This window comes from Salminus brasiliensis, chromosome 8 (genome assembly GCF_030463535.1).
Source record: "Salminus brasiliensis chromosome 8, fSalBra1.hap2, whole genome shotgun sequence".
In the NCBI taxonomy this organism is placed as follows: Eukaryota; Metazoa; Chordata; class Actinopteri; order Characiformes; family Bryconidae; genus Salminus; species Salminus brasiliensis.
This window is the reverse complement of record NC_132885.1, coordinates 18,784,956-18,811,417: the sequence shown is the minus strand read 5'-3', so window position 1 is coordinate 18,811,417 and position 26,462 is coordinate 18,784,956. Positions and strand designations below refer to the sequence as shown.

At 41.7% G+C, this 26,462-nt stretch overlaps 1 protein-coding gene across 2 annotated transcripts in view; it reads right to left on the bottom strand.

The window, feature by feature from the left end:
- Positions 1–26,462, bottom strand: part of vwa8 (von Willebrand factor A domain containing 8) — an 82,202-nt gene that overhangs the window by 49,638 nt on the left and 6,102 nt on the right. Inside the window, exons 5-25 of one of the 2 annotated variants that reach the window (XM_072685966.1) lie at positions 24,609–24,776; positions 24,252–24,416; positions 24,108–24,157; positions 23,807–23,915; positions 23,585–23,689; positions 22,467–22,598; positions 22,010–22,144; positions 21,645–21,722; positions 16,607–16,767; positions 16,404–16,517; positions 11,208–11,376; positions 10,788–10,865; positions 10,395–10,510; positions 9,481–9,584; positions 8,990–9,096; positions 6,685–6,756; positions 5,598–5,674; positions 3,683–3,758; positions 2,297–2,432; positions 2,090–2,209; positions 1,091–1,296 (exon numbers count right to left, since the gene is read on the bottom strand). In XM_072685966.1, the coding sequence (XP_072542067.1) occupies positions 1,091–1,296; positions 2,090–2,209; positions 2,297–2,432; positions 3,683–3,758; positions 5,598–5,674; positions 6,685–6,756; positions 8,990–9,096; positions 9,481–9,584; positions 10,395–10,510; positions 10,788–10,865; positions 11,208–11,376; positions 16,404–16,517; positions 16,607–16,767; positions 21,645–21,722; positions 22,010–22,144; positions 22,467–22,598; positions 23,585–23,689; positions 23,807–23,915; positions 24,108–24,157; positions 24,252–24,416; positions 24,609–24,776 (2,478 nt within the window). The remainder of the gene's footprint in view (positions 1–1,090; positions 1,297–2,089; positions 2,210–2,296; positions 2,433–3,682; positions 3,759–5,597; positions 5,675–6,684; positions 6,757–8,989; positions 9,097–9,480; positions 9,585–10,394; positions 10,511–10,787; positions 10,866–11,207; positions 11,377–16,403; positions 16,518–16,606; positions 16,768–21,644; positions 21,723–22,009; positions 22,145–22,466; positions 22,599–23,584; positions 23,690–23,806; positions 23,916–24,107; positions 24,158–24,251; positions 24,417–24,608; positions 24,777–26,462) is intronic. The other variant, XM_072685967.1, reaches the window with a different exon arrangement.

The following is a 26,462-nucleotide window of genomic DNA, read 5'->3' as shown; positions in this document are numbered from 1 at the left end:
TCCAGAGGACACAGTTCCACTGCTCTACGAATCAATCCTTGGGCGGGCTTTATAACCCTCTAGCCCACCCTGGCATGGTGCCAATCTGTTCAAGTTTATCTGATCCAGAGGGTCTTATTCTATTGGCAATACCTCTCTACAGGGATCAGACAAGCTGTGTGTGCACATTTGCTCATCTGTGACAGCAATGGGTGCAACTTAAAATAGATACCAGATTGTTGCACTATGCCTTTTAAATACCCTTTATTCACAAATGTATGTGTGTGAGCATATTTACAGGTAAAGATGTGTGTGGAAATGAGTCGCTTGTCCAGTCATAAGTAAACATGAAAACAACAACAATAAAACCTTGATATACATGATTTAGAACAGGGACTGGTTTAACTGCCTATCTCTGTCACCCTGGAAGCTAGAAGGAGGAGAAGTGGTGTGTGTGTTTTAATCCCAGATCCAGGAGGCCCGGAATGGCAGCGTGGCCTCTATGTGTCAGCTCAGTGAGTGAGTGGGCTGGATGAGGAGTCACAGCCTGGAGTTCTCCACAGCATCATCTCCCTCTAGCCGCTTCCAGCAGCCTGGTGCTCTGCTCTCACACAAACACACACGCCCTCTCACCCCTCATACATAATACATCAACCCATTCATTTTTAAATGGAGACACCCACAGCGTCTGCAAACTACTTAAAGTAGGAAACCCCCAGCTGCCAGAGTTGAGTTCAACCTAAGATCATTACAAAACTTATGAAGTCAATCTTAAAATGGTACTTTGGTTAAAAATTTGTTTTTTTTGTTTAGTTTTTTTACACCAATTGTAGTCAATTAGCCCCCTCATGTGTGGCTACAACATTAGTTTTTTTAGTATTGTACTGGAACTGGAATTATCTATAATTATCTAACACATGCTTGCATATGTGGTTTAGCAGCAATGCAGAAGCCTGTCCTCAGTACAGTTGTAGTTCAATGAAAAACGGTGGCAAGTAACTATTTGGTTATCAACTACAGTCCTGGGAAAAACTGTCTAAATTATTATTTTTTTTCTTGAACTACTGATTTAGACAGAAAGTGTATGTTGTTTATAGTAATCAATGTGTACCTGTAAATGTCTGACGATGTTGACCACCTCACGAGTAGAGTAAGGGTAGGTGATGGTCCCCTGATCTGCCATGGCACGCAGCTCTCCGAAAGCTGCCACCAGTTTTTGAAGCACAGCATCGGGAACGTCAGGCCCATACTGCTTCAGCATTGCAAACTCTGCTTGAGGTTTGGGGTTGTCCACTGCATGACAACTGAAGATGTCCCCTGGCACAAACCCAACATAAAAAAATATATTTTAGAGAACATACAGGCATTATTTAAATGAGCAGCTATTGGCTACTTTAAGCCTGGTCCAGAGTCGACTTCTGTTTTAGGCGCTGTATTTTAAAATGTACTTGTCTTTCAGACATAGGTATGTAAAATGTAATTGTGTAGTTTTCAATTACTGCTAGGATCAATACAGTTGTCTAATAATACTATTGCCAATATAATAGAACTCCCTGGAGCAGAGAAACATGAATCTATGCCAGGTGTGGGTGAGTGGGGTATAAAGCCCACCAGCATTGAGCTGTGGAGCTGTGGAACTGCGTTCTCTGAAACAATGGTGTTCCATTCAATTTTTTTGGGATGAGTTGGGGAGTTGAACATCCCAAGCTCATTAATGCTCTTGTCGCTAAATGCAATCAAATCCTCACAGCAGTGCTTCAAAATCTAGTAAAAAGCCTTCCCTGGACAGTACAGACAGTTACTTCAACAAAAGCAGGACAAACTGAGCAGGAGTTACAAGATTTGTATACTAATTGGTACTGATATTCATTGTTAACGTACCAAAGATTGGATCATGGAGCAAAAAAATGGATCAGGGTTTGCCTAAATTATATATTTTATCTGATTACATCTGATTAGAGTTATCAAGGAATATGCTTCACAACAGTGCAAGTCAGGTCTTTGAGGAGCAAGATATATAGGTATAGTTTATAAATAATGAATACAAAATAAATAATGGCATCATCAGACAGTAAAATTGACAGTAAAATGACAGTTTAAGATATCTCACCAAGAGCTCCGAAGAAGTCATTTCCTAAGAATGGAAAGCCTGGTCGATTAGCTAAAACGAGCATGCGAAAGTCTGGATGCATGGCTATCGTGTTAGGTCTTCCAGCTGCTTCCAAAGTGTCTGCAGAGGAAAGAAAGAATTATTTATTTCCTATTTAATAAAATAAAAATAGATATTGCAAAAAAACTCTGCTTCCTATTTTATCACCTGAAACAATTCTTCTGCCATCAGCCAGGATCATCTCCCCACTCTCTACCAGAGTCTTCAGGATGCAGGTGACGTTCGTGGGGGCTTTATCGGCCTCATCTATTACCAAGATATGTCCCATCTTAACAGCTTTCACCTTCACACCAGCACAAAAGGACAAGCACATATAAAAGATTTGAATTTTCACAGCACTAACACTCCATTACGACATCCCGGCTTGGTGGCTATATTTCAGCTATTAATCTCTAGCGAAGAACAATGTCCCATATTTCACTCTAAAGCCACATCAAGTTGACAGTAATGGCAGAGAACACACAGAAACTAGGGCAGTTTAAAAGTAGAAGGATAGTTCTAAAAAAGGGCTTATAATGTGCTTATCATGCGTGGGATGCTCAGACAAGACCCTACTTACATAAACCCAATTTGTTCTGAGGCTCATTCAGGTGATGTTTAGCACCTTTCACACTCAGCTTCTTTCATTTATGCCTTTTATACAACATTGAAATAATTCAGTGTATTAGGGCTACTTCAAAGCTGACTCTATTAATATACAGTGAGCTGCCTTGGGTGCTAATTGAGGGGCCAAACTCACAGCCACATGCTTCTTTTCATGTTCCTCAACCCTGTATTGAGCAGAGGCATCATTAAAACCCATTTGAAAAGGACACCCACAGCCTCAGTTCACAAACAGTACATCTAAATGCCACCATCTCACACTAACAAGACAGCACTTAGAGCATGGGAACTAGCAGGCTGGTGCATTAGAACACACTGTCCACCGGCTCACTCATGAATCTTTTAACACCATTTCCCTCTGCTGGATTAGAGAATCCATGAAGGGGGGGCTGGCAACATGTTTGCACATGCTCAAGCTTTGGCAAAGACCAACTGGTAATAATGTCACTAGATTTTTTTAAAAAACTCATCTGTGACAAAACGTGCAGGGGATGAACAGGTCAATAAAAGATCTTCAAGATGGGTCGCTGCTGTAGCTCCAAAGTGTGCAACACTGCAAAAAACGCCCTGGATCTCAAAGACTGAATATGGATGTAAATTCTTAAATAATAGTTGTTTAAGAAAAGTTTTGACAGAGTTTGTAATTCTGCGTTGGACTGAGGTTTTGACATAGCTTGCTTGACAGTCCTCTGGTTGGCAGCAGCTGCTGCTACAGAGGAACACTGAGCAAAGATAGGCGTCAAATAGGGATGTCCCGAAGAAATGGTGCTTTGGATTGAAGCCATACAACAGTTGATGTTTAGTTCTTTAAAGGACCTTGTTTTTTTTTTGGTAAAATTACATTTTAGGTATATTTCTTTAGTGCGCTCTCATTTGTCTTGGCTTCAGCAGACAATAGTGACAACAGTGTTAGAACATGACCACACTGACCAAAGGGGAGTCCTCATACACGATGATCCCATCCCTCACAGATGGCTGAAGAGTCAGCGTCTGAACCGTGGTGTCTCTGTAGAAGTCGAGAGTAGAGAGTTAGGCACCACACAATATGCATAGTACCTGCAACTCTACAGTATTGATCCTAGAGACGAGTAACAGGAATGACACAGCCAATAAATTCTCCTCAGGGATGTGAAGTTGCAAAGCCCCCCCACCCCATGCTCTCATTATAATTATAAAACAAAGTGACCCAAATCCTTAATGGACACAGAGCGCTCTCGTCTCTGTAGGTTTCAGATGTGAAGCATATCTCAGCAGACTTACAGGCAGGGAGAATCCCTGAAGTGATTACTTTGGTCTAATATTAGAGTCCTGTAGTAGCTAACCAGGCCATAAGAACATGATTGACTTTCAAATAACTTTGAGAAGACTGCTTAATTAATTAATTCATTTAAAACAGCTATTCAGAAATAAGAGAAATAAGATTAGCAGAGAGTGAAAATGGTTGAGAAATGAGAAAGGGAGTATTTTTCGCCTATCCTACAGCACACAGCTGGGCCACACCGAGAAACCATCTGCTAAATTCAGACCGCTGCAGCCGGCCCAACATAATCCACTTACGCTGAAAATCTAATTTGGTAGATTTTTGAGACATTTATATCTTAAAGGAATAGTTCAACAGGATGCATGCAGTTTGGGGATCGCAACGTCAGTGAAATATCGTCAAGACAGGACGCTGCTTTATCTCTGCTCCAAAGTGCTGAACACTGCACGAAAGCTCTGGATCTCAACGTCTGAATACGGACGCAAAGCTTTGGCAAAAAAAGTTGCCATTTACTTCACAGCTTCTGAGTTGGATGGAAGCTTTGACATCGCTTGACAGTCAACTGATGGCAGCAACTGCTGCAACAGAGGTCCACTGAGGGATGTCAAATAGGAATGTCCCAATCAAGTTTTTTTGGCCCTGACCTGTCAACCAATTCTGATCCAATCTATAAATAATTAAGCCCCACAACATAGGGAAGAAGTGCTGTTAAAGTAACACTAGTAGAACACAAGTTCAGTTTCTTCTACTCCTGTAAAGTAAAGCTTCAATTCAAAATCTAATTCATAACGTGACATTCTGTTCTTCTGCTCAGTAAACTACTCACACCTTGTCTGCTATGGTAAGAAGGCTTTGCCAATGTCTGACTCCCACATACATGCTGTTTTTCTGTCTATTAATACAAGTTCTTCAAAGGCAACAGTGTAGCTTAAGAGCTACGAGTCTCTCTGTCCCTCAGACAGGTGTCCTAATTTATGAGGGACAAAAATAATTCACTCTGCCATTGGAAAGAGGAACCTTCTTTCAGGCCAGCTCTGAGCAAGAGCGCGTGAGAAGACTCACAGGCTAATGGAAAAACCTCTTTTGATTAATCATAATAACCTGACGTTGTACCCTAGCTCAAAGGCTTAGGAACAGATGGACGTATGCTATTGAGGAACTTTACTTTACCTGCATGATAGAAATGTGAATGTCATATGACTAAGTTGGCACTACAGGTCAAAGGTTTTAGAACACTACATCCAGAACATCCAGGGACCTCAATTTGTACTAAGCTACAATTTGTTTCTGTTACTATAAGCCATTAAAGTCTCCTGGAAACTGAAGAGGTCTGGTACAGGAAGATTTCTGACAGGCTCAAATCAAATTGACACCTTGTAGCAAAGCTCAACACTGGATTAAGTTTCAACAGTGAAGAGAAGACTTTGAGCTGCAGGTTTGAAAGGGGAGCGGCAATACCAGTAGACTACTGGAAAATTGACCGTGTGTACAGCCGATGTCACTCATATGTAAATATGGGCCATCCTTTATTTAGGAATTTTTGGACATTTTTTGGACACATATTTGGAAACGTGTGAATTTTACCTGTGAAGCTGCAAGTATTCTCTGGGTCTGTTCAATAGATGAAGGAATCTGTCAACAATTTTGTTTTTCCCCACACCCTGTTAACAAATGAGAGAAGACTCTGTTACACATGTGCAGTACTGTGACCCTTTCATTCACTTTACAGTGGAGCTCTAAATTTAATGGTTGAAATATGTACACATTTTTCTACGCTATCTATTTCAAACATTTGTTATATGTATCTGCAGAACAAAACCCACTCCAACAATCAAACGTCTGCATTTCAAACGTATCAGACTTTTTATAAAGCGCGTCAGTCTATGTGGCATGTCCGCTGTGAGCACGCCTACTCCTTCCATCCTGAGTCTCTGTGCTCCCTCAAGGGACGGGGGAGTTAACTATAGCAGGGAGTGGGCGAATGTCCAGTCACTGTGGGGCATGTCGAGTTCCAGCACACGCAGTCTTTATTCTTCTGCTCTACACTTAACAACTACAACACTGTCTCATGACTCAAGGTCATTCTGGCCCGTGCCTGTGAGGTCAAACTCAAAAAAGAAAACGGCAGTAGTACAGAGAGCCCATGCTAAAGTTGTAGAGGTCACAGAACTGGTAAGGAAGGTATGGGATGGGAGAGCACTGGAGGAGCCCTGACATATTTGGCACCCCAGGCTAAAATGTGTCAAGAGTTTAACAAGTGCTACAAAGATGCCCAGGCTGAAAAACTAACAAAAAATAAAGAACACAGTCCTAAACTCATGAACGTGTGACAGTCATGCAAGTCACTGCAGAGCAGTGTTTAATACAGTAACCTTTAAATTCACTGCACAAGTAACTTTTGTTTACTTAATACAATTATGGCTACAATGATTATGATCACTTCTGGTTAACATAAATCCTATTTGTCTTTTAAATGGTGAGGGAACATTAAAATACATCAGCCATTATGTATGTGACAGAATGTAGAAAAAGGAAAAGAGAGAAAGGAGACAAGCAGAACCAATAAAGAAGTTTTTTTTTAAAGTGGCAGGCCCACATTAAAGGTGTAAAAGGACAGCACTGGCCTCAATGGGACAAAGGGCCACTTCGTGTTCAGTGATCTCTTATTTACCTGGTTGCCCACAAGTAGTAGATGTTCCCCCAAAAGGAAGTCCTTTAGCATGTCCTCCATAACTGCCATGTGCTGTAGAGAGACACAAAAACACAAAATAAAAACATTTGAAAAGCCACCGCCTTTCAATATCTAGATCAGCGATTGGCAACTCAAGGGAGGGCCCAGCACAGTTAGCTAATATCCTTGCTCTTACACACCAACCAATCCTGGAAATGAACCGATGACCAGACCAGAGTCGCCCACCCCAGTTCAGATATTTTAACCTATTTTTTTCTCAGTCACAGCCGATTCACATCTCCCTTAATACCTGAAGAGTAGAGTGCACTTCATTTATTCATTTCTGGATAAAATAACTGGGCCGGCCAATCGCGTCATTTCTCTTCAGACTGGGTGTTTAAAGATAAACAAGTGAAGAGGAGTAAATGGACAGAAAGAGGACACGGTCACAGCAAGCTGCACAAAGTGCAGTTTGTTTTTCAGATTATATTAGAGCATAGCATGCTTCCAATGAACCTACAAACTACTCCAAGTACAACACTGCTAGAAGAGTGTAAACATGTGGACAAAGCAGCCTGCTATATCTAAGAGCTGCGTCCTCGTTTATGCCTCAGTGGCGCGCTCTACTTCTTTCCTGGGTATGCTCGAAAGACAAAAAGCAGGTCATTCGGAAGTGGGACAGGGAGGAACTTTTTCTCCTCCGCCTCATCTGCCTTTTTCTCGTCCTCTAACGGCACAGCAGGGGAGAGGTGTCAGAGAGGGAGGTGTATCTGGGTCATCCTTCGCTCCTTTTCCTCATGAGGACAGAAACATCTCGATGCGGCTGCTGAAGCAGCCTGGCTGGCACACTCTTCAGGGTGGCATTATCAAAGAGCGAAAGCAGACATACTACACACAATGCCAAATTCCAGCCTGTATATAAACCAGGGGGTGGTCTTGTATAATTTAGCACAGACTTATTTTAATACAGTCTGATGGCAAGAGTAGCCTAGACTTTACTGAACGTCAAATGCTGGATGAGTAAGTTTTATGAATGAATGATCCTGTCAGGGCTTCACCGTTATATCATTAAGTTTGATAGATCATCTGCTTGTACCTCTTTATTATCAGTCACAAAGGGTGGTTTTACCCTAAGGAACACCTAACATATTGGTTGTTGAGATCCCACCCAGTTATCAGTATCTGAGAAATTAAAGGTGAGCAAAATAAAAACAGTTAGAAGGTCACTGCCAAGACTGTATGGATCAGAGGAGGGCCAAAGCAGTGCAGATAAAGCACTGGAACTTAACAAACATCAGAAAATGGAGTGATAGGGTTTTTGCTCACATGCCAGTCTGTCATAGTAATACATAGTGTTAACTGCAATCATAGTTAAAGTATTATTATTATTATTATTATTTAATATAGACTTGAAAAAGAACATAGAATGTATAATGAAGTTTGACAATACACAAACCTATAACATAGAAATAGAAAATATATAAGTATATTGGCTAATATTATCAATGATCATATTGCGATGCTGTGGCATCACCAGGGATCAAGCCAGCGACCTTCTAATGATGGGGCCAGCACTTGCCCCATCACTTAGATGGCTGCACCTCTTGGGAGCTCCTTGGTCCAGAATTTTAGACTATTAAAAGAGAACCATGACACTTATGAACTGAATGCCTTAAAAGTGTGTACATGTCCATTTTTAGTAAAATATGACATAAATACAAGGTTTTCTCTTGGGTAACATCTTGCTGAAGCTGGAACAACTGAACATAACATTCCTCTCAGACAGCAAGCATATTTTGTTGCATCACAAATGGCAAGTACACCAAACTGAGGTTTACATATCCTAACAGTCAGGGTTCTCTTTTAAATCTATGCTGGTTAAAAGATTCAGATAGGTAATGCCCTGCAATAGACAGAGGACGCACTGTAAAAACACAGTGGGAGCAATCAGCTGTCTAAAAGAACTTAAAGATAATCAGAGGGAGCGGCAGAAATCCTCCCTCACTAGATTAAGACGCAATTCTTCAAATTACATCATAATCATGAGTAGTCCTACTTTTTCTAAAGTGACCATGCATGTAGGTGCAATCGCTCAGCAGCAGAATGAACAGAGGCGTTTTTTGACTTGATTGCAGCACTGCAGCGTCAATCATGGCAACCAGTTAATCATTTCAGCACTTGGATTTTAATAGCATATAATAATGAGAAGAGCCCTCGCTCAGTCTGGGGCCTGCTGCTTGAGCTGCTGAGCTGAAGCAGAAGAGGATAATGCTGTGTGCTGGTAATGGCCTGCTGATGAGCTCACCTGAGCGTTTTCATAAAAGAGCACATCGGGCACCTTCATCTTCTCATCAGGATTATACACAGGAGCAGAGACCTTGCCTATGGTGAGAACTCCATCTCGTACTATGCCTGGTGTGAAAGAAGATAAAGATAGATCGAGTGATAGAGGTGGAAGAGGGGAAGGAAGGTAGAGAGAGAGAGTGTGAGAAATAGCACAATGGGGTAAGAGAGGGGAAAAAAAAGACTGGCCATTCAGCCACTGCGATGACCTTTCAGATAGGCACTTTGAAATGTAGCCTCTTTTCGACACACACACACACACAAAAAATCTATTTCCACCATCTATTCTTCTCAGACAGCACAGCACAGCTATAATCGAATATCCTGAACCAATTTCTTGTAGACGGAATGAAAAAAGGGGGCTACAAGGTTGCGAGCAACACTAAAATTGGTCACACTAAAAAGTGACCCATGTTCATCTGCCCATTGTGTGCAATGTGTACTGCAACTCACAGGTGTGGTCTTGTTTTGGCTCTGCTGCTGGGCCAGCCTGCTCCTGTATTGAACAATCAGCCAGGTTTTTATGTAGAGAAGAGCGAGCCAGGCTGGGGAGGAATCTACACAACAGACAAGCTTCAGCCTATGGAAGTGCTCACCAGTTCCAATTAGTACAGTGTCTCTTCAAAATTCAATTAGAATTAACTAATGGTCTGCTCTATACAGTATTGAATGTATTGACTCTACATTACAAATCTGAAATGACCAATCTCTGTATGAATTTTCTGTTCTTTAGTCACAACTTAACTGATATTCGAAGGGATCAATCCTACATTTTCGTTTGTATTATTTTTAATACTTAATCTTTTACAGGTTTGTTGTTGTTGTTGTTGTGTCTTTAAGATTGATCCTGTATATTTAAATAACTGATTAGGAGTGAAGGAGTCATTAAGAAACTACCCGAAAAAAGGTAGATTTTACCAATTAACCAGGCACTGTATTTTGGGTACTTATTAAATACTTTACTAAAAAATTATTTATTAAATGATAAAAAATCTATATTAACAATGGTGAGAATCTTATAAAAGTATACAATCAGCATTGGAATTTAACTACTTTTTTTTAATATTCTTTACAACATTCACAATGCTGTACAATGCTACTTATTATTTTGGAGTAACCTACACATCTGTATTTAATGTAAAATACGAGTTTATTCCAAGTAACTTTGAGTATTTCTATTGGTCTATTCATCCAGAATTATTTACACAGGATACAGAAGCAGCTACAGGGTTCAAACGATGGAGAAAACTCAAAATCTTCATTGTAAAAATTGTATTATGTTATTAAATACATTTCATCTCAAGTTTTAAATTGTAATCCTGTGTATATGGCAGTGTCTGAGAGTGGGTGAGATGTATGTAAGTAACCTGGACAGGCAGGCTTTGTTTACAGCATGAGCAACGTTTTCTTCAGGATATTGAGACAAACGTCGACAGATTCTCAGCAGTTGCCTGGTGGACAATGAGGACGCCAAAGACTGAGCCTAGACAGAACACACAAAGAGAGACAGAGACACACACACACACACGCGCACACACAGTTTTCTATTACAGTGAGCCATTTTACCAACCAAACAAAAACAAGCATTACAAAACAAGCATTATGCACCATGTATGATTAATCGTTCACCCACTACACTTCCTAAACATGAACGCTAACCTTATTTCTACAGCAGTAAATGGCATGAAGTTGTGCTGTGTAAGAGGTCACAGTAAATTCTTAATAACGTTACAGGAAGACACACTGTGTTTGATACCTACTGTCGGGTCGATGGTTTTTCTTAGACTGTGGGTGAGATGTAGCAACTGCTCCACTGCTTCTGTAGGAACATTTGGAGTCTGCAGGAAATACAGCAAGCACAGGTCAGTGTATGAGTGTGTGCATGTAGCAGATGAAAGCTTAGGCAAGGGGGCAACGCAAGGTCAAGCCAATCCTCTCCTGTCAACACTGACAAACCCTGAAGGTCATCTACACAGCCCTTTATTTACTTCTTGCAATATCACACAGCTGAATGGTTGAGTGAAGAGACCAGAGAGAAAGAAAAAGGAGAGCCAGAGTGAGAGTAAAAATATAGTAACCATCAGAAAATAACATGCCTTTGGAGCTCTCCTCTGTATTCAAACACAAAACAACACTCGTCATTACACTGAACAGGAAAGCCAGGGTTGTTATGGACTGACCATGCCGTGGATGACCGCAGCCTCTTCAGCCTTGGTGAGAGGTTTGATGGTGTGGAAAAAAAACATGGTGAGAAGCTCAGGGCCTAGCCACTGCTGAGAGCTGCTGCCTGACACTGGGGGCTCAGCCAGTGCAATCACCCGAAATGATGGATGGATGGGGAAGATTGACCTGGGAAGAGAGAAAAGCTTTGTGAAGTAATTGTGTGAGTTTAAACTCTCCTTAGTTTTGCACTGGATCTACATAGGTAATGCAGTTCAGTGTGTCCAGTCCTGGGGACCCGCAACTCTGCAGACCCCCTCTACCCCAACACACCTGGTCCAGCTCATCTGTTAACTGTCTTTCCGCAATAACAGATGTGCAGGTGGCACACGTACAGGTATTAATTCAGTCGCGGCAATTCTCAAGCTTTGTCGCCTCAACTACAAGGTGTTAGACCAGCGTAACTATAAGCAGCTGAAGGGTGATGTCCACGTGGGCCCACGGAAAACTCGGCCAGTTCACTGATCTGTCACACGCAATTGGATATGACCATGTCAAGCTGGACCATCTTTGTCACAGTTGAGTGTGTACAGCTGACAATAGCTCCTGGTGGCATTTCCACCTAATCACACTGGACAGCTCCAGCTATTTATACACAATAGACAATCTTGCATGAAATCCATAGAAACACCTACTGACAGAAAGGGAGGGTGGGCTGATAAGAGGGCGAGACACAAAACTCTTCACTATTATACCAACCTCATCCGATCAACCACCTCCTGTTGCCTAGCAACACCATACTAGCCCTCATCCCTGCTTGCAAAAAGACTGGTCCTGACTGTATTTCCTTACTTCACCACACACACAGCTGTGGAAACACCAGCACACGGACACAACATGAACACTGCTGATGAAGAAGTACTGAGCATCAGTTTACTCTAGGACTCCATACTTCATCTATACAGGCTATTTAAATATACAGGATTAGCAGGTCTTTGTAGATGCACGATACATACAACAATTGTAAGAAATATTTGTCTAGAAACACTTAAGGCAACAAATAGGCGAATAGTCAGTAAGACCAGACTTCTGTCAACTAATTTCACGATCGAAATGACATTTTTATGAGATTCACAACAAATAAATTCTGCATGCAAAGCTTCCTGTGGTGTTTAACGTAGTTTAACTTTGCCGGCAGAAATCTGCGGCCATGGCCAACAGCGCACCATATTGTCCAAATAGAGCCAAAGGTAGCCAGAAATGCTAGCGTAATGTTTTTGTTTAAGCACAACCATCTCTTCCACAAAGGCTCTAAATAAACTAGTGATCGAACACACACACGTGCTCGGAGCAGTGGGCAGCCATGGCTCCAAGGTGAGCGGGTGAAGGGCCTTGCTCAAGGGCCCAACAGTGGCAGCTGGCCGAGCCAGGGTATTGAGCCCACGACCCTGTAATCAAAAGGCATAAAGTTGTAATAAACTGTATTAACTGATTAGAGCTAACTGATGTTAAAATCTGATGTGTAAAATGCTTGCTCTGATCAGGTGTTGGCAGAAAAAGATTATTGTATAGAGAGTATTATATTTTATCTTCAAATACAACAGCAAATCCTCTACAGGGAGAAAAATAAATCTGGTATATTTCTGCATTTTTATGCACAATTACTGTATTTGCTTGACAGCAAAAAAGGTATTACAATACATTTCTGTTTGTTGCCAATAGAAGATGCATTAAGATGCAATAATCTTTTTCTTCAGAAAAAAAAAATCAACAACTTTAATTAGTAAACCTAACCGTCAGCCCATGCTGGATGGGCGACACTACTAGCGCAGCCCAGGAGCTGGGACAGCCCAGTCTGTCTTTTCAATCTGGGCCACTCCAAGAGGTCAGTCTCCTCTCTGACCTCCTTCTGGCTTGTGTGATGGGTTCATTCATTAACTGGGTGGTAAGGTGAGAAGTGTGTGACTATGTGTGTGTGTGTGTGTATGTGCACGCGCGCATGTGGTTAATTAGGAGCAGCACTGGAACCACATGAAGTGAAGTCTGGGACGCTGGCTGGAAAGGCAGGAAGAGGAAGAGGCTTTATTTCAGCCTCAGACACGCCACCACAAACATCCTTCCTGCCTGTCTAGGTGGAATTCCAGGAGCAGGACATGCCCAGCACTGATTCTGAAGCTGAAAGTTCATGCGCCATCTCTTTGATAACATGCAGATCTGCTCTTACTACGTAACTATTTATTTCCCCTGATAGAAGGATGAAGATTAGCTCTTCCAAATAGCCAGCAGACAACTCAAATAAACACTGTGAAATGTTTGTTATGGTGTTTTCTGTCCATATTTTAATTCACTCCACTCTAACTGTCTAACACAAAACACCTGCTTGGTGTTTGTGAGGTGTAAAACTAATGAAAGCAGTCTGGTCAAAAGACTGGCCTAACTTGGATTTCTCAGAAGTATCCTGGCACAAAGCTCATTTCCTAGATGGTAAAGTGACAGGTTGAATCCTTGGCGATGCCACAGTCATCCGTGGCCAGAAGTCCTAGAGAGCATATTTAGTCTCGTTTTCCGGGTAGGTAGGATGCCTCTCCCCCCACCATCCATCACATAGAATGATGCTAGCCAGCGTGGGCATCTGTTAGCTGACGTAACAGAATTGGAAGTCAGTGCTGTCCTTCCAGAGCATTCAGCTGGCCAATTCCTTGGAATTACAAAAGTAACTTCATGTGACTCGGAGGAAGCACATGTTTGCATTCTTCTACCCGGAGCTTGTAGCATTATGTGATAGGAATCCTAGTCCTAGCTGGTGGGGATTGGAAGTGATTTTTGGGAATCTGGGATAAGAATGTTTTTATGTAATAGCATAAAACTACAATGGAAAAAATTAGTTCACTTTGCCCTGGACATTAACAGCTTACAGATTTTTGTATTATTATTATTTTTGCTATGCATAAACGTTTAAACAGTAGCACTTCAATAGCTGCTGATTAACTCTATTGCGTTGGGTGATTTCCCATAAAAAACATGTCCTGAGCCACAATATCTCAGAAAGTTTTTTTTTTTTTTTATTGTACATCTGAAGGCAAGTGAGGACAGACAGAAATAAACAGTGAGCGTTAACTTGCCAACCAAGACAAACCTCATAAACTCAACCTCCAGAATAAAATGAGCTTGCCTTTCTGGTGGGCAGCTTCCTGTTATTGTGGCGAGAGATAAAAGAGTCCATTGTCATGGGCTGAAATGCATCTCATTGCAAGTCAGCGTTTCCCCCCCAGACATAGACATGGAGTACTGACTTTAATTCATAGTCCAGTCTCTCTGCCTGAGAGCGGCGTTTTAACACAGCAACGTGTGCTTAATTGCTGGTCCGAGACGCTGCCTCTATAAGGAGGTGATTTAACTGAGAGTTAATCAACACTTCAGACATGACTCTGTCTTTTCAGACAGTTCTGAGCGGTCAACACACTCTGAGATGAGCTACTCCACATGCACTGAGCATTAGAGTGAAAAAGGAAATGAACTAATAACACTCAATCATTTACTGGGCGACAATGGCTATTTCTAGGTCATATATCATAAATGACTGGGAATAGAATGTATCTGAATTTGTGCCTTCAATTGAATGAAGGGCAGCTATGATGCACCTCTCATGAGAAGATGGGCACATTCACAGGTGTTGATTAGTGAGAGCTTTCACCAGCCAATTAACAAGCTTGAACCAAATACTCCATGCCAAAAACATTTCCTCATCTGTTCACACATCACCCTGCTGCAGACGTAATTACAACCACTCACACTAGCCGTTTCCACTGGGAGTAACGGGACTTTCCTCATGAGAGAGGACTGTGTTGAGCCATTTCCAACAAAGGTAAAAGGTAAAGGTGCACGAATTTGTCCGAAATGTGTCCTCCGCATTTAACCCATCTGTGGTAGTGAACACACACTCACACACACTAGTGAACTAGGGGCAGTGAGTACACACACACACAGAGTGGTGGGCAGCCAACTCCAGCGCCCGGGGAGCAGAGAGGGTAAAGGGCCTTGCTCAAGGGCCCAACAGTGGCAGCTTGCCCAGCCCGGGTATCGAACCCACAACACTGTTATCGATAGCTCGGCGCTCTAACCGTTGAGCCACCACTACCTCTGCCACTGCCCCTGCTACCACTGTTAATGTTAGGAAAGTAACAAACCTATGTATCCATGGTACAAAAATACCTCTTTGGTGTTATTGCACTTAGTAATACAGAACACTCAGATTCAACACAGTATTAATGGATTTCACTGCACAAAATGGCACACATCAATCACACAAATCATCTTAAAGCTATTCAGTATAGGGCTGGGCAATATGGTAAAAATGTTATATCACAACATTTAGTATTATTTTCATAATATACAATATTTATTGTGGTATTTTGAAATAGAAAAAGCATAGAAAGCATGAGAAAAACTGCTCTTCAAATACTAATATTTAAATTCTAAATATGCTGCACTGCAACCACTTAAACAGGACTAATTACACTCTCTGGAATAAAACGTGCAGTGTTCTTTATATCCACAATATACTTATAAAAGCATACTTATAACATAATATATTGCCAATTGTCACATTCCCAACCCATAATTCATTACATGTAATATTCCTTGAAATATTGCTTAATGATTGATTACTACTTGATTACTTAAATAATAATTATTACTATTCTCATTAAATGTGCAAATAATTTAAATTAGAAATATCTAGAATTTGTAAGATGAGGTCACTTACTAGGTTAATTTATTTGCAGTGCAATTACAAATTACTTTATTTGTGCTATTATTTGCTTAGTACACGCTGTGGAATCACACTAAACTCAGAATGACAGATTTGATGTCCATGGGTTCCAGACTACAAGCATTGATTGCAATAAATTATTAAATATAAAATAATCATTCTATTTATTTTAGTTGGTCCAATTACTTTTAAGCCTGTAAAAAATGGATTCAATATTTTTGCTAGACCCCTTTGCACTAAAGCTAAAAGTCTACACTTCAATCACATCTTATCATTGTCCAAACCCTTGTGGACCTGTATGTGCTGCAAGTGTGATCATTTCTGACCAATCACAAAACCTTGCCTCTTCAGATTGCCTTGACAGATCAGTTTTCATGAAGTCTGGCAAATTATCAAAAATTGTAACTGATTATTATGCTTTGATTATAAAATGAATTAGGAGTACCTGTTTTGCAGTTCACTGTCAGTCAGCTGAAGCTGCTCTTTCATGTTCTGGTAGCGGTCCCACCTCAGCAGCCGAGTGCCATCATACAGGGCCAGCTCCCGATCATGCAGAAGCCTGTGTAGAGATCACACCCACCCGTTTCAGTGAGGGCACAACATAAGGCTACATATTCTTTCCTTTAAGTAATTCTCATGAGGGCTTACCTGGATAGCACTGCCAAGGTCCCAAGGTTAACACGGTGGATTCCATCTAACACTACCAGCTTGCCCTCCTGAGCAGCAGTGACCAAGGGAGAGGCTCTCCAGGCCGTGTCCCCGTTCGGCAGGGTGTACCTCTGCTGTAGCAGGTCCCGTGCGGTCATATCCTACCACACATATAAATGCAAAAACATCTCGTAAACTACATTCATTTGGGTATTGTGAGAGAGATGGTGTGTGAACAGACTAGAGGCACAAAACAGGATGATGAAGAATTAACTAATTAAATAAAATAATTAAATAAAATTGTGTGCCTGGATAAAGGCACAGTGAGGTGCTGATGTATTTAATTCATGGTTGAAATCAAATCTTGATGCTGAAATGATGACTGTATTAATGTTAATTATATAAAACTATAAAAGTTAAGTTAAGGCGGCTTGATATCAAGCATGTATGTGTAGATATTTAATAGTGCCCGAAATTTCCATTCAAGTACAAGCTTTCCAAGCAATTCTAAAAAAAATTCTATTGGCACGTTCATCATGAAATTTTGGCCTACAGGTTAAAATTTTGTCAAAAAGTAAAAAAAATAAATAAATAAAAAAAAATGCAGTGAGAAAATGTACCACACTGCTATCTGGTGTTCAGGGCTTTAACAGAACACAAAATCAACCACTGTCTGCCATTAATCTTTGCATGTTTATAATTATTACAATTATTATAATTACAATTCGATACTGTATGTTTGAGAATCAATACAGTATTGCAAAATATCAATACTTTGACATATTGATATTTTCTCACAATCCCTCACCTGTTAAACATTTAGTTTTAAACACAGAATATGTTAACTTACAACATATTGAACATGACAGTAAAAAGCCAGATTCATTATCAATAAACTGCCTTTTGACTGAATTAACTCTACTAAATTATTAAATCAATTCCACCAAATTAATTTAAATTTTCTGTGCTCCCCTGTTCTCCCAGACATGGACCTCGTGGGATAGAAAATGTAAAATGGAACAAAAAAGTAATGAAAAAAGTAGGAGAACATGGTTAGAATCTGTTCCAAGTGAGAGGCTTGTGTGAAATTTGAAATTAAAACAATGCTATGTAGCTTTATTACCATAAAATAACAGCTTTAAAATCATTGCACTTCCAACTTGTAAACAAGAAGATAGCTAACTGCAGTATGTTACTATATGAGAAGCTTACTTCCAAAAGAACTGCGTATCACTGCTTAACCTCAATCATATTTATGTAAAATCCGGTAATATAACACTTTCAGGCACAGGCCTGTATCTCTCAGCTCATCCAGAAAAACGTATCCTTTAGTGGTGGCTCAAAGTGCAAACTGCACTTCTCAACCATAGGTGGAGCCCAGGAGCAAGAAATGACAATTTGCCAGTCCATGGTGTTGCTTTAACCCGAGCCAGAGACGTTTTGGAATTGATGCCCAATCCTGGCTTTACCTGCCGTGAGTTTGTGCACCTTGTGAAGTCCAGACAAATATTTCAAGCTTTGTTGTGTGGGTTACGTTGACTGCAACCTTTGACCTTCAAACAATACAGCTGCATTCATTAGCATAATTAACAGAACACAGCTGGGTCATAGTGGACCAAGGTCACAACAGCAATCGCTTGTCATAGGTGACTCATGATTCGGGTACATTCAGACTGGCCTAACACTGCATGGTTGCGTTAGACTGATTCCCCTTTACTTTTAAAAAGGACCCATTTGTTAATAATAAGATCAGCCTACTCCTCGACCATCTGTTGAAAGGAAAACCTCACCAGTGCAGGAAATAATAAAAAGCTCTGTTACGTAACTCCATTTATCTCGCAGTGAATCTACCAGGCAAGCATAAAGAGAAGTTTGAAAGAAGCCCCGCAAGGCAAAAACTGCACCTGGCTATGCGCGCGTTACCTCGTTTTAGCTTCACAGCGTGGGCCTTTTCCACAATAACACCGCAAATAAAACAACATCATATTAGTGACGGCAGATGTGCCATGGAAACGAAAAAATAAGATTCAGTGGGCTGATGTGATGAATTACGCCACAAAATTCCTTCTTTCCCCCCCGGGCTCTGGGACCCCTGACCTGCTCTGGCTAAAAATATCCACAGCGTGATGCACAGGCAGCTTCCTTTTCCTGCCTGCTTCAGACTGAGCCGAGAGCATTCCCGGCATTCCAAGGCTTATACACACACGTGCACACAAACACTCAAACACCATCACACACACACACACACACACACACACACACACACACACACACACACACACACACACACACACACACACACACACACACACACACACACACACACACACACACGCCAGGATTTTTACTACCTGCACGTCTTGTGTTTACCCTTCTCTCTAAGCAGCTCCTCACAGGGTGTTTGAAGGATTTCAAAACAAGACAGCACTCTGATGAGTCCAGCATGCTCACAGGGCCCTCAGAGAGAGTGGTTTTGAGTGTGTGTGTGTATGGGTGGAGTGTTCAAACAGTCTTCACATAACAGACTCACAGAGTCACTGACCTTATCACATAGCATCTTTCTGAACAGACTGTAGTAATCTCAGACCTGGCAGGTCTAGTCCAGAGTGTTAAACAGCCTTCAGAGCTTTTATGGGAGATTTGAAGGTGGAAGGTCCTCAAAAACAACTGTCATTCAGTCAGCAGATGCTTCACGATATAAGCCTTCCATTCCGTAGCAGTAGAGTTTGGGAGTGACCTCTTATGTAAGACATAAAAAAGTGCCTCAATGAGGTAACTACTGCGACTGCAGAAGAAGGGAAGCATTGTTGCTAGAGGACACTGTGAGGAGATAATGGACAGTACATGATTCCGATCCCAAAATAGAAAAGACCTTTGATCTGATAAAGAGGCTGCTATTTAAGGATGTTTTCACATCTGAAAATACCCGTTTTCTCAGAAATCAGGTCTGTGGGGATGACGAAAAATTGGATCCAGCCTATCAGAGGGTGGCTTTGTCCCTGCGCCTGCTTGATTAGTGGAGGGCTCTGGAAGAATGAGATATATGACCTCAAAATGCACAACCTCTAGCATGACTCTGCCGAGCTTCAGTGTGCTGCACCCTGAGCCAGCGATTTGGTTTCTCCAGCATATACAAACATTTCTCTGTAAACAGCACTGTCTGCAGCTGCAGCTCATGTGCCAGCAACACAAATATCCATCCATAAAACGCTGAGGATTACAGGCTATACATACCAACGTAGCCTGAGGAGGAAAGAACATTTTCCATCTGACCTTTAAAGCTTACAATCTTACCATTCTCAAAGTGCTGTGCTCTTTCCTATTCGCTAAATTTCCCATACCACATAAATGTTGTCCTTTATTTTCTTAAACAGGACATTCAGAGTCTTACAATGTCATCACTTTAAGAACATAACCTCACATCTTAAAATGGTAAGTTTACAGGAGATGAATAAGCATTTGTGCTGTGTAATTGAAGTTAGTGTAACACAACATTTTCCTAATATAGTACTGGAGCATTTATGTTGGTTTATTTACCAATAAACTGAAAAACAACGCAAAAACAAAAACATCCACTGTTCCAACGCCATCATCAAGTTTGCCGACAACACAGCTCCTTGCAGAGTGGTGCGCTGACAACAACCTCTTCCTTAACGTCAGCAAAACCAAGGAACTGACTGATGACTTTAGGGGGGGGTGCAGAGTGCACATGCCCCTGAGCACTGAGGAGGCGGCGAGAGTGGAGAGAGTAAGCAGCTGCACGTTACTCGGTGTCCACATGTCTAAGGATCTCACCTGGTCACTCAACACATCACACGTCATCAGGAAGGCCCAGCAGCGCCTCCACTTCGTTTGACAGCTGAGAAGAGTCAACCTGCTATGACAGCTGTGGAGAGCATCCTGACCAGCTGCATCATGGTCTGACATGGCAGTGCCACTGCTGCTGAACACAAGGCCCTGCAGAGAGTGGTGAAAACTGCCCAGTACATCACTGCAGCTGCCCTCCCACCCAATACAGGACCTCTACAACAAAAGATGTCAGAGGAAAGCCATCAACATCTCCTCTGACCCCACTCACCCCAGCCACTTCCTGTTTCAACCCCTGCCATCTGGAAAGAGGCATAGGAACATCAGAGCCAGAAGCACCAGATTCAAGAACAGTTTCTTCCCACTTGCTGTTAAACTGGTCTCACCAGCAAAACCAACCACAACCTGAACACACGCAGACTGCTACTAAACTCTGATCCTTCCAGTTTACACTTCTTACCCACTCTGAGCTCCACTAGTTTAGGGACTGCATGCACTTTGCATTTGTACTGGAAATCTGAACCTCTCTGTACGCAAGCTGTGTACTCTTTTCTCTACTTTACACTAGCTGCTATAATCATTACTGCACTACACCTTGTTTACAGTGGTGCTGCAATAATACCAGACTGGCCTACCTCAGCATACACTCCTGAACTCTCTGTTCTACTCTTCTATTTTCACGCACAACATATTGCTGATCTACACATTTATTCCGTTTTGCTATTAGTAAACTTAATCACCCAGCCTCTATGCACACATTTGTACATATATTGTACGTTTCTGTACCTTTTCTGTCTTTGTATGAATTGTCTATGCACCCTGTCTCATGTCTTGTCTTTGCACCTTTGTGTCATGTCCTACCTGTTCTGCACCGGAGACTTAGCCTAACAGTGTTTCGTTGTACTGTAATATGTGCTTTACATGCTTTACACATGCGTTTCTGGACAAGCAGGGAGATACACTGTCACTGAAAGTGAAAGAAGCACATGGACTGAGGCTGTAGAATAAGGGTTGTACAGGATTGTACACGAATATGCCTGTGTTGTCTTGCCCACTTTCCAGTGTAGTAAGCAGCATGTTGAGTCCGGAGTAGCAACGGTAGCAGTGCTACTCTGCTTATTACAGATATTATTCGCTTATTACAGTTATTTTATGGTAAAGATGCTACAGAATAGTGCTTTAACCACCATGCATATAATATCATTTTCCAGGTGAAGTGGTTCCACTATACCTGATAGAGCATGATTGGTTCAATGCTATAGCCTAGCATCTCAGCAAATTCTCTGGCAATTACAGATTTGCCATAACCCTGGAAAGACACAAAAGACAAAATAACTGTTAATATGGCAGTCAGATATTTTATATACACTCTTTATATTACACTCCTCACAGTTAGCCATTGCAGCAAGTGAACACTCTTAAATAAAAACAGGGATTAAACTCAGGGACTGATAGTCTTTCCTCATTACCTTAAGAGGCAGCTAAGACAGTTCTCTTTGTTGTTCTTACAGTAGAACACATGCCAGCTTTGTGGTTAAGAGCTCCACTGATGTGTCTAACTTTCCCTGCCATGGGTTCAGGATGTTGCCTGTGTACCTTGGCTCCAATGAGACACATGTCTTTGACGAGGTGCGACTGCATCATCTCGGCCAGCAGGCGAGCGTGGGTGGGGGTGCTGATGAAGGTGGGACTGCTGTTGGGTGGTCGGGGCGGTCGCAGCCCAGCTGGAACCTGCGGGGAAGAAGATGAAGCAGCATTTCCATTAGAGGGAAAAAAATTTCCAGAGCACAGACATATCAGCAACTGGCTTTAAGATGAATGGTCTATTTTATTGGATATATTTCATCCTGTCCACAAGTTTCCATGCTCTTTCTTCCTACTTAGGGGCCTGAAAGACGTTCAAACATAACATTATCTTCAAAGTGCACTTGTGACGTTACTGCTAGACCAAGTGCCTAGCAGCACAGTGCAGCGTCAAGCCAAATTCCTTCCCCGTCTTCTTAATTATGGATCATGTAGTGAAATGCACAGAGAGGAGCTGCTGCCTCCTGACCTGGAAGGTGATGTTCTTGTCTGCAATACTGAGAGTGACTGCCGCCTGTCTTGGGTGAGCATCATGAGCCGGTTCCACTTGCACCACAGCACGGGGAGACGGCTGTCTATTCCCATCCAGCAGCTCAAAGCGCTGCAGAGAGCGAGAGAATGTCAGAGAGAGAGAGAGTCTAAGTCTTAATCAACATTTACATTTACATTTACATTTATGGCATTTAGCTGACGCTCTTATCCAGAGCGACTTACAAGGTGACTTGTATTACACAGGTGGGCCAATGTAGTGTTAGGAGTCTTGCCCAGGGACTCTTATTGGTGTAGCGCAGTATACTGTCACCCAGACTGGGAATCGAACCCTGGTCTCCCACATGGTGTAATAGCTCACTGGCAGCTAGTGGTTTTATCTGTTGCGCCACACCAACCACCAAACTTAAACCTGGTGTTATCTTATATACAGCAGATAAAGTCTATTTTCCTTCCTTATTTATTTAAGAACACGCACTGTATATCCAAATGTTTGTGGACACCCCTTTCTAATAAATGCATTCAGCTACTTTAAGTTGCATCCTTTTTCCGGACACAGAGCTGCAAAGGTACACACACAGCTTGTCTAGTCCCTGTAATGAAGTAAATGCTCCAAAATCTAGTAGAAAGCCATCTCTGGACAGTAGAGAGAGTTACCCCAACAAAGGCAGTTTTGATGAACGATATACACTTTTTTTACTCATTCTTCAGTCCATCCAGTTCATATATGGAAGCTAAGCTATAAAAGAGTCCATTATAAATGTACTGCATTTGTCTTTTGTAATGAAAACCAACACAATCATACAGATATCCACCTATATAGCCTACAGCAGTCTCACTCTGCCCATTCAGTATTGTCAGCCTTGGCTTTTTGAATGAGACATGTACAGAACAGGGCTTATTTACATACATCATAGTACATATATCTTAAAGACACAAGGCCTGTTTAATTTTAAGGAACAAAGCGAGTTAGAAATATTGCAGTGTTAAAAGGAATTACAACTGTTTTTGATGCATAAAAAGAATGAAAAAAGGAAAGAAGACAGAAAGAGAGAGACACTAACAGAGAGCAAGAAAGAGCAGGCCAGAGACTCTTACACTAAGCACACCCTCCACAGCACTACGACCTTCCTTGTTTAGCATGACCTCATATGGATAGAGCCTTTGGATGAGCTGCTGAGCAGACAGCATAGGGAACAAGTCCTGCAACAGTGACAACAGATGCTCAGTCATTACTTTTAATGAATGGCCTAAACGTTTATGTTTGTGTTTTAATCATTCTTTCCATTCATTCAGGGCAAATGCACATGTTTAACCCACCAACACTTTGACAGCAGGTGGTAGATTGTCCACGGGGAAGTCTGGAAGACCCAGGGTAGTGGATTCTTGAGAGCAGAGAGTAGTAGCACATGACAAGAGCTGGGACACCCTGAGAGAAAAGAATAGGGAGTTCATTCATTTTTACATTTCACAGCTTTTCGCATCCTAAGAATCTCTTCTTAATATTAGATATTACATGGAATGGATATTACGGGGGTAAACTGGCTGATTTAGTATTACGTTATTGGAGTGAGGTAGTTCCATGGAGTTACGATTTAAGTGATCCTTAATTTCTTTATACCTTTCAGCTGGCACGTTTTGTCCAGTGTTATACAGAAGATCGAGCTGGTCCTAAGAAAAAGAAACGTAAAGGAAGTGTCCAGTTCAGTGACTTTAATGTGAAACAACTTCAGGTAGTAACTCATTAAATGTGTGACCTTAGTACCTTGAAGGGTAGGTAATAGATGTCTCGAGCCTGGAAGCGGGATCGCAAGGGTGGGTCTAACGGGTTACCCTTGTATCGTGGGACAGGCAGGCCTAGAGCAATGACCCGGAAATCCTCACTCACACGGACAATCTTCCACATGTCCAGTTCTTCTTTAGTGTGCTCCTAGGTTAGGTTTTACATTGCACATATTAACACCTTTATTAATTCCTGGTAATCATGCCTACCAATAAGCATTACATCAGTTATTGAACGACTTATAGTAGCTTCCGAAAAGTGTGATTTAATATGAATAAGACACACAAACTATAAGCAAATGTGTTTAGGAACATATGAATGTAGTGAACGTGTCATCACCTGCAGTAATTTGTCATAGCGCTGGGCGGACATGAGGAAGCGGCCGTCCTCCAGCTGCATCTCACGGTTTTCCAGCAAGTTGTTGAGCACGGGCAGCACGTTCCGTTCGGCCTTCTCCAGACCTTCCAGAACCAGAATTCTGCCCTCCGTCGCCGCTCGTACTGCACACTGCACATTACATCTGTAGCTCAGCACAGTAATCTGCCGTTTCAAACCTACATTCCCCCTGCTTTTCATGTTTCAGACTCAGCGCAAGTGTCTTGGTTTTGTGGTTTCGTGACTTTTTCTTCTATAATTAGCACACAAGAACCACCCGCGCACGGAGCTTGCCATGCAACCTTAACTACTTAATTGGCTGAAATGAGTCATCTTGAAAGTTGAGATTCCTGAAGGCAGAAATAAACAATCTGTAAATCACTGCTACAATTATTTTAATAGGACAGTTGATTTGATGCTGTGATCTGAAAAATCTAGAACAAAAAATAAACTGGTTGGGGATCCTCTGTAGCAACAATCTTTGCGTTACTTTCACCTACCGCTCAGCTTTTCTAAAAATAAAAATAAAAATCTGACCAAATGTGGGCAGAGCCACCAGATCTCTTGAATTATAAAGATGCAAACATGCAAGCATATGCGTGCAAGAATGAAACAGTCTTGACGTCAAAGGCAGGAAATTCTAGGCTACTCTGCTGACCACAAAACAAGTTGCCATATAATTAGGTTAACATATAAATATATGCCTGATTGTGTGGGAATAGGGTCTATAAAAGTGCAGACAGATGCTCCAAATTTAACTTTGGACCCAGCGCCATCACGGACACTGTAATCCCATAATGACTAGAAATGGTAGTGACGCAGGACGCAGAGGCGAGCTAAAGCCACATACCAGCCATGCACTGTTTGTCAATGAAAAAGCAAATCAGATATAACCCCAGCAAAATTCCCCTAAGCCTGCTTTCCGTTTACGAGAGACCAACAACTTTGAGCTTCATGCCTTTTAACGGCGAGCGCAGTAAAAAGACGAGTGGCTAAGGTGGAAAGTGTGACCTCATCAGAAGTAACTTTTCCTAGAATTCCTGCACCCAAACAGCCTGCGATGGAATAACTATGGGCTGACTACATGACGTCACCTCTGTAAATACACCAAGTGCATCGCTGCTCCTGAGCAGCTGACTTCTGTTGCCATCCAACACAGCTCTGCTTCAGAACACAGCAAACTGAACGTCTATTAACTAAAAACAGTCTTCTAATTCTAAATGTCTTCCTGTTGGTTTTGGGCTGCTCTTTTGGTAGTTTAGTACTTCACGTCTGACTGATTAGATCACACACATGCACACAGGCGCACACACACACACACACACACACACACACACACACACACACACACACTTGTGTTTAAAATGCACTCTCTCTTCCACTAAACATTAAAGCTTAAATCAGTCTGGTGGGTCACTGAGTCCACTCAACTCGCTGCAAATTCAGTCTGTTCTAAAAGGGTAACCTCTGGCTGAATCATTTAACTCTTAAAGTAAATACTTAACACCAATGTTTCCGTTTTCAATTGAAACACATTTTCTATTCATACAGAACTAGTCTACTGAAGTCCGTTTTTATACACAGTGCTTGGAATATGGGTCTGAAAAAGAGCACAGAACCCCTGAGAGCAGTCCGATGCTCCAGTTAACACTCACTCCCACCATCCTACATATATACACATATACTCACAGCCCAGCCAGTTAAACACTCCTGTTTCTTCCTCAGTGTAGTTAGTCCATCCATTGAACATTGTTTTAAACACTAACATTATGCCCAGAAGATATAAACGACAACTTAAGCCACCCCATTCATGGGGCA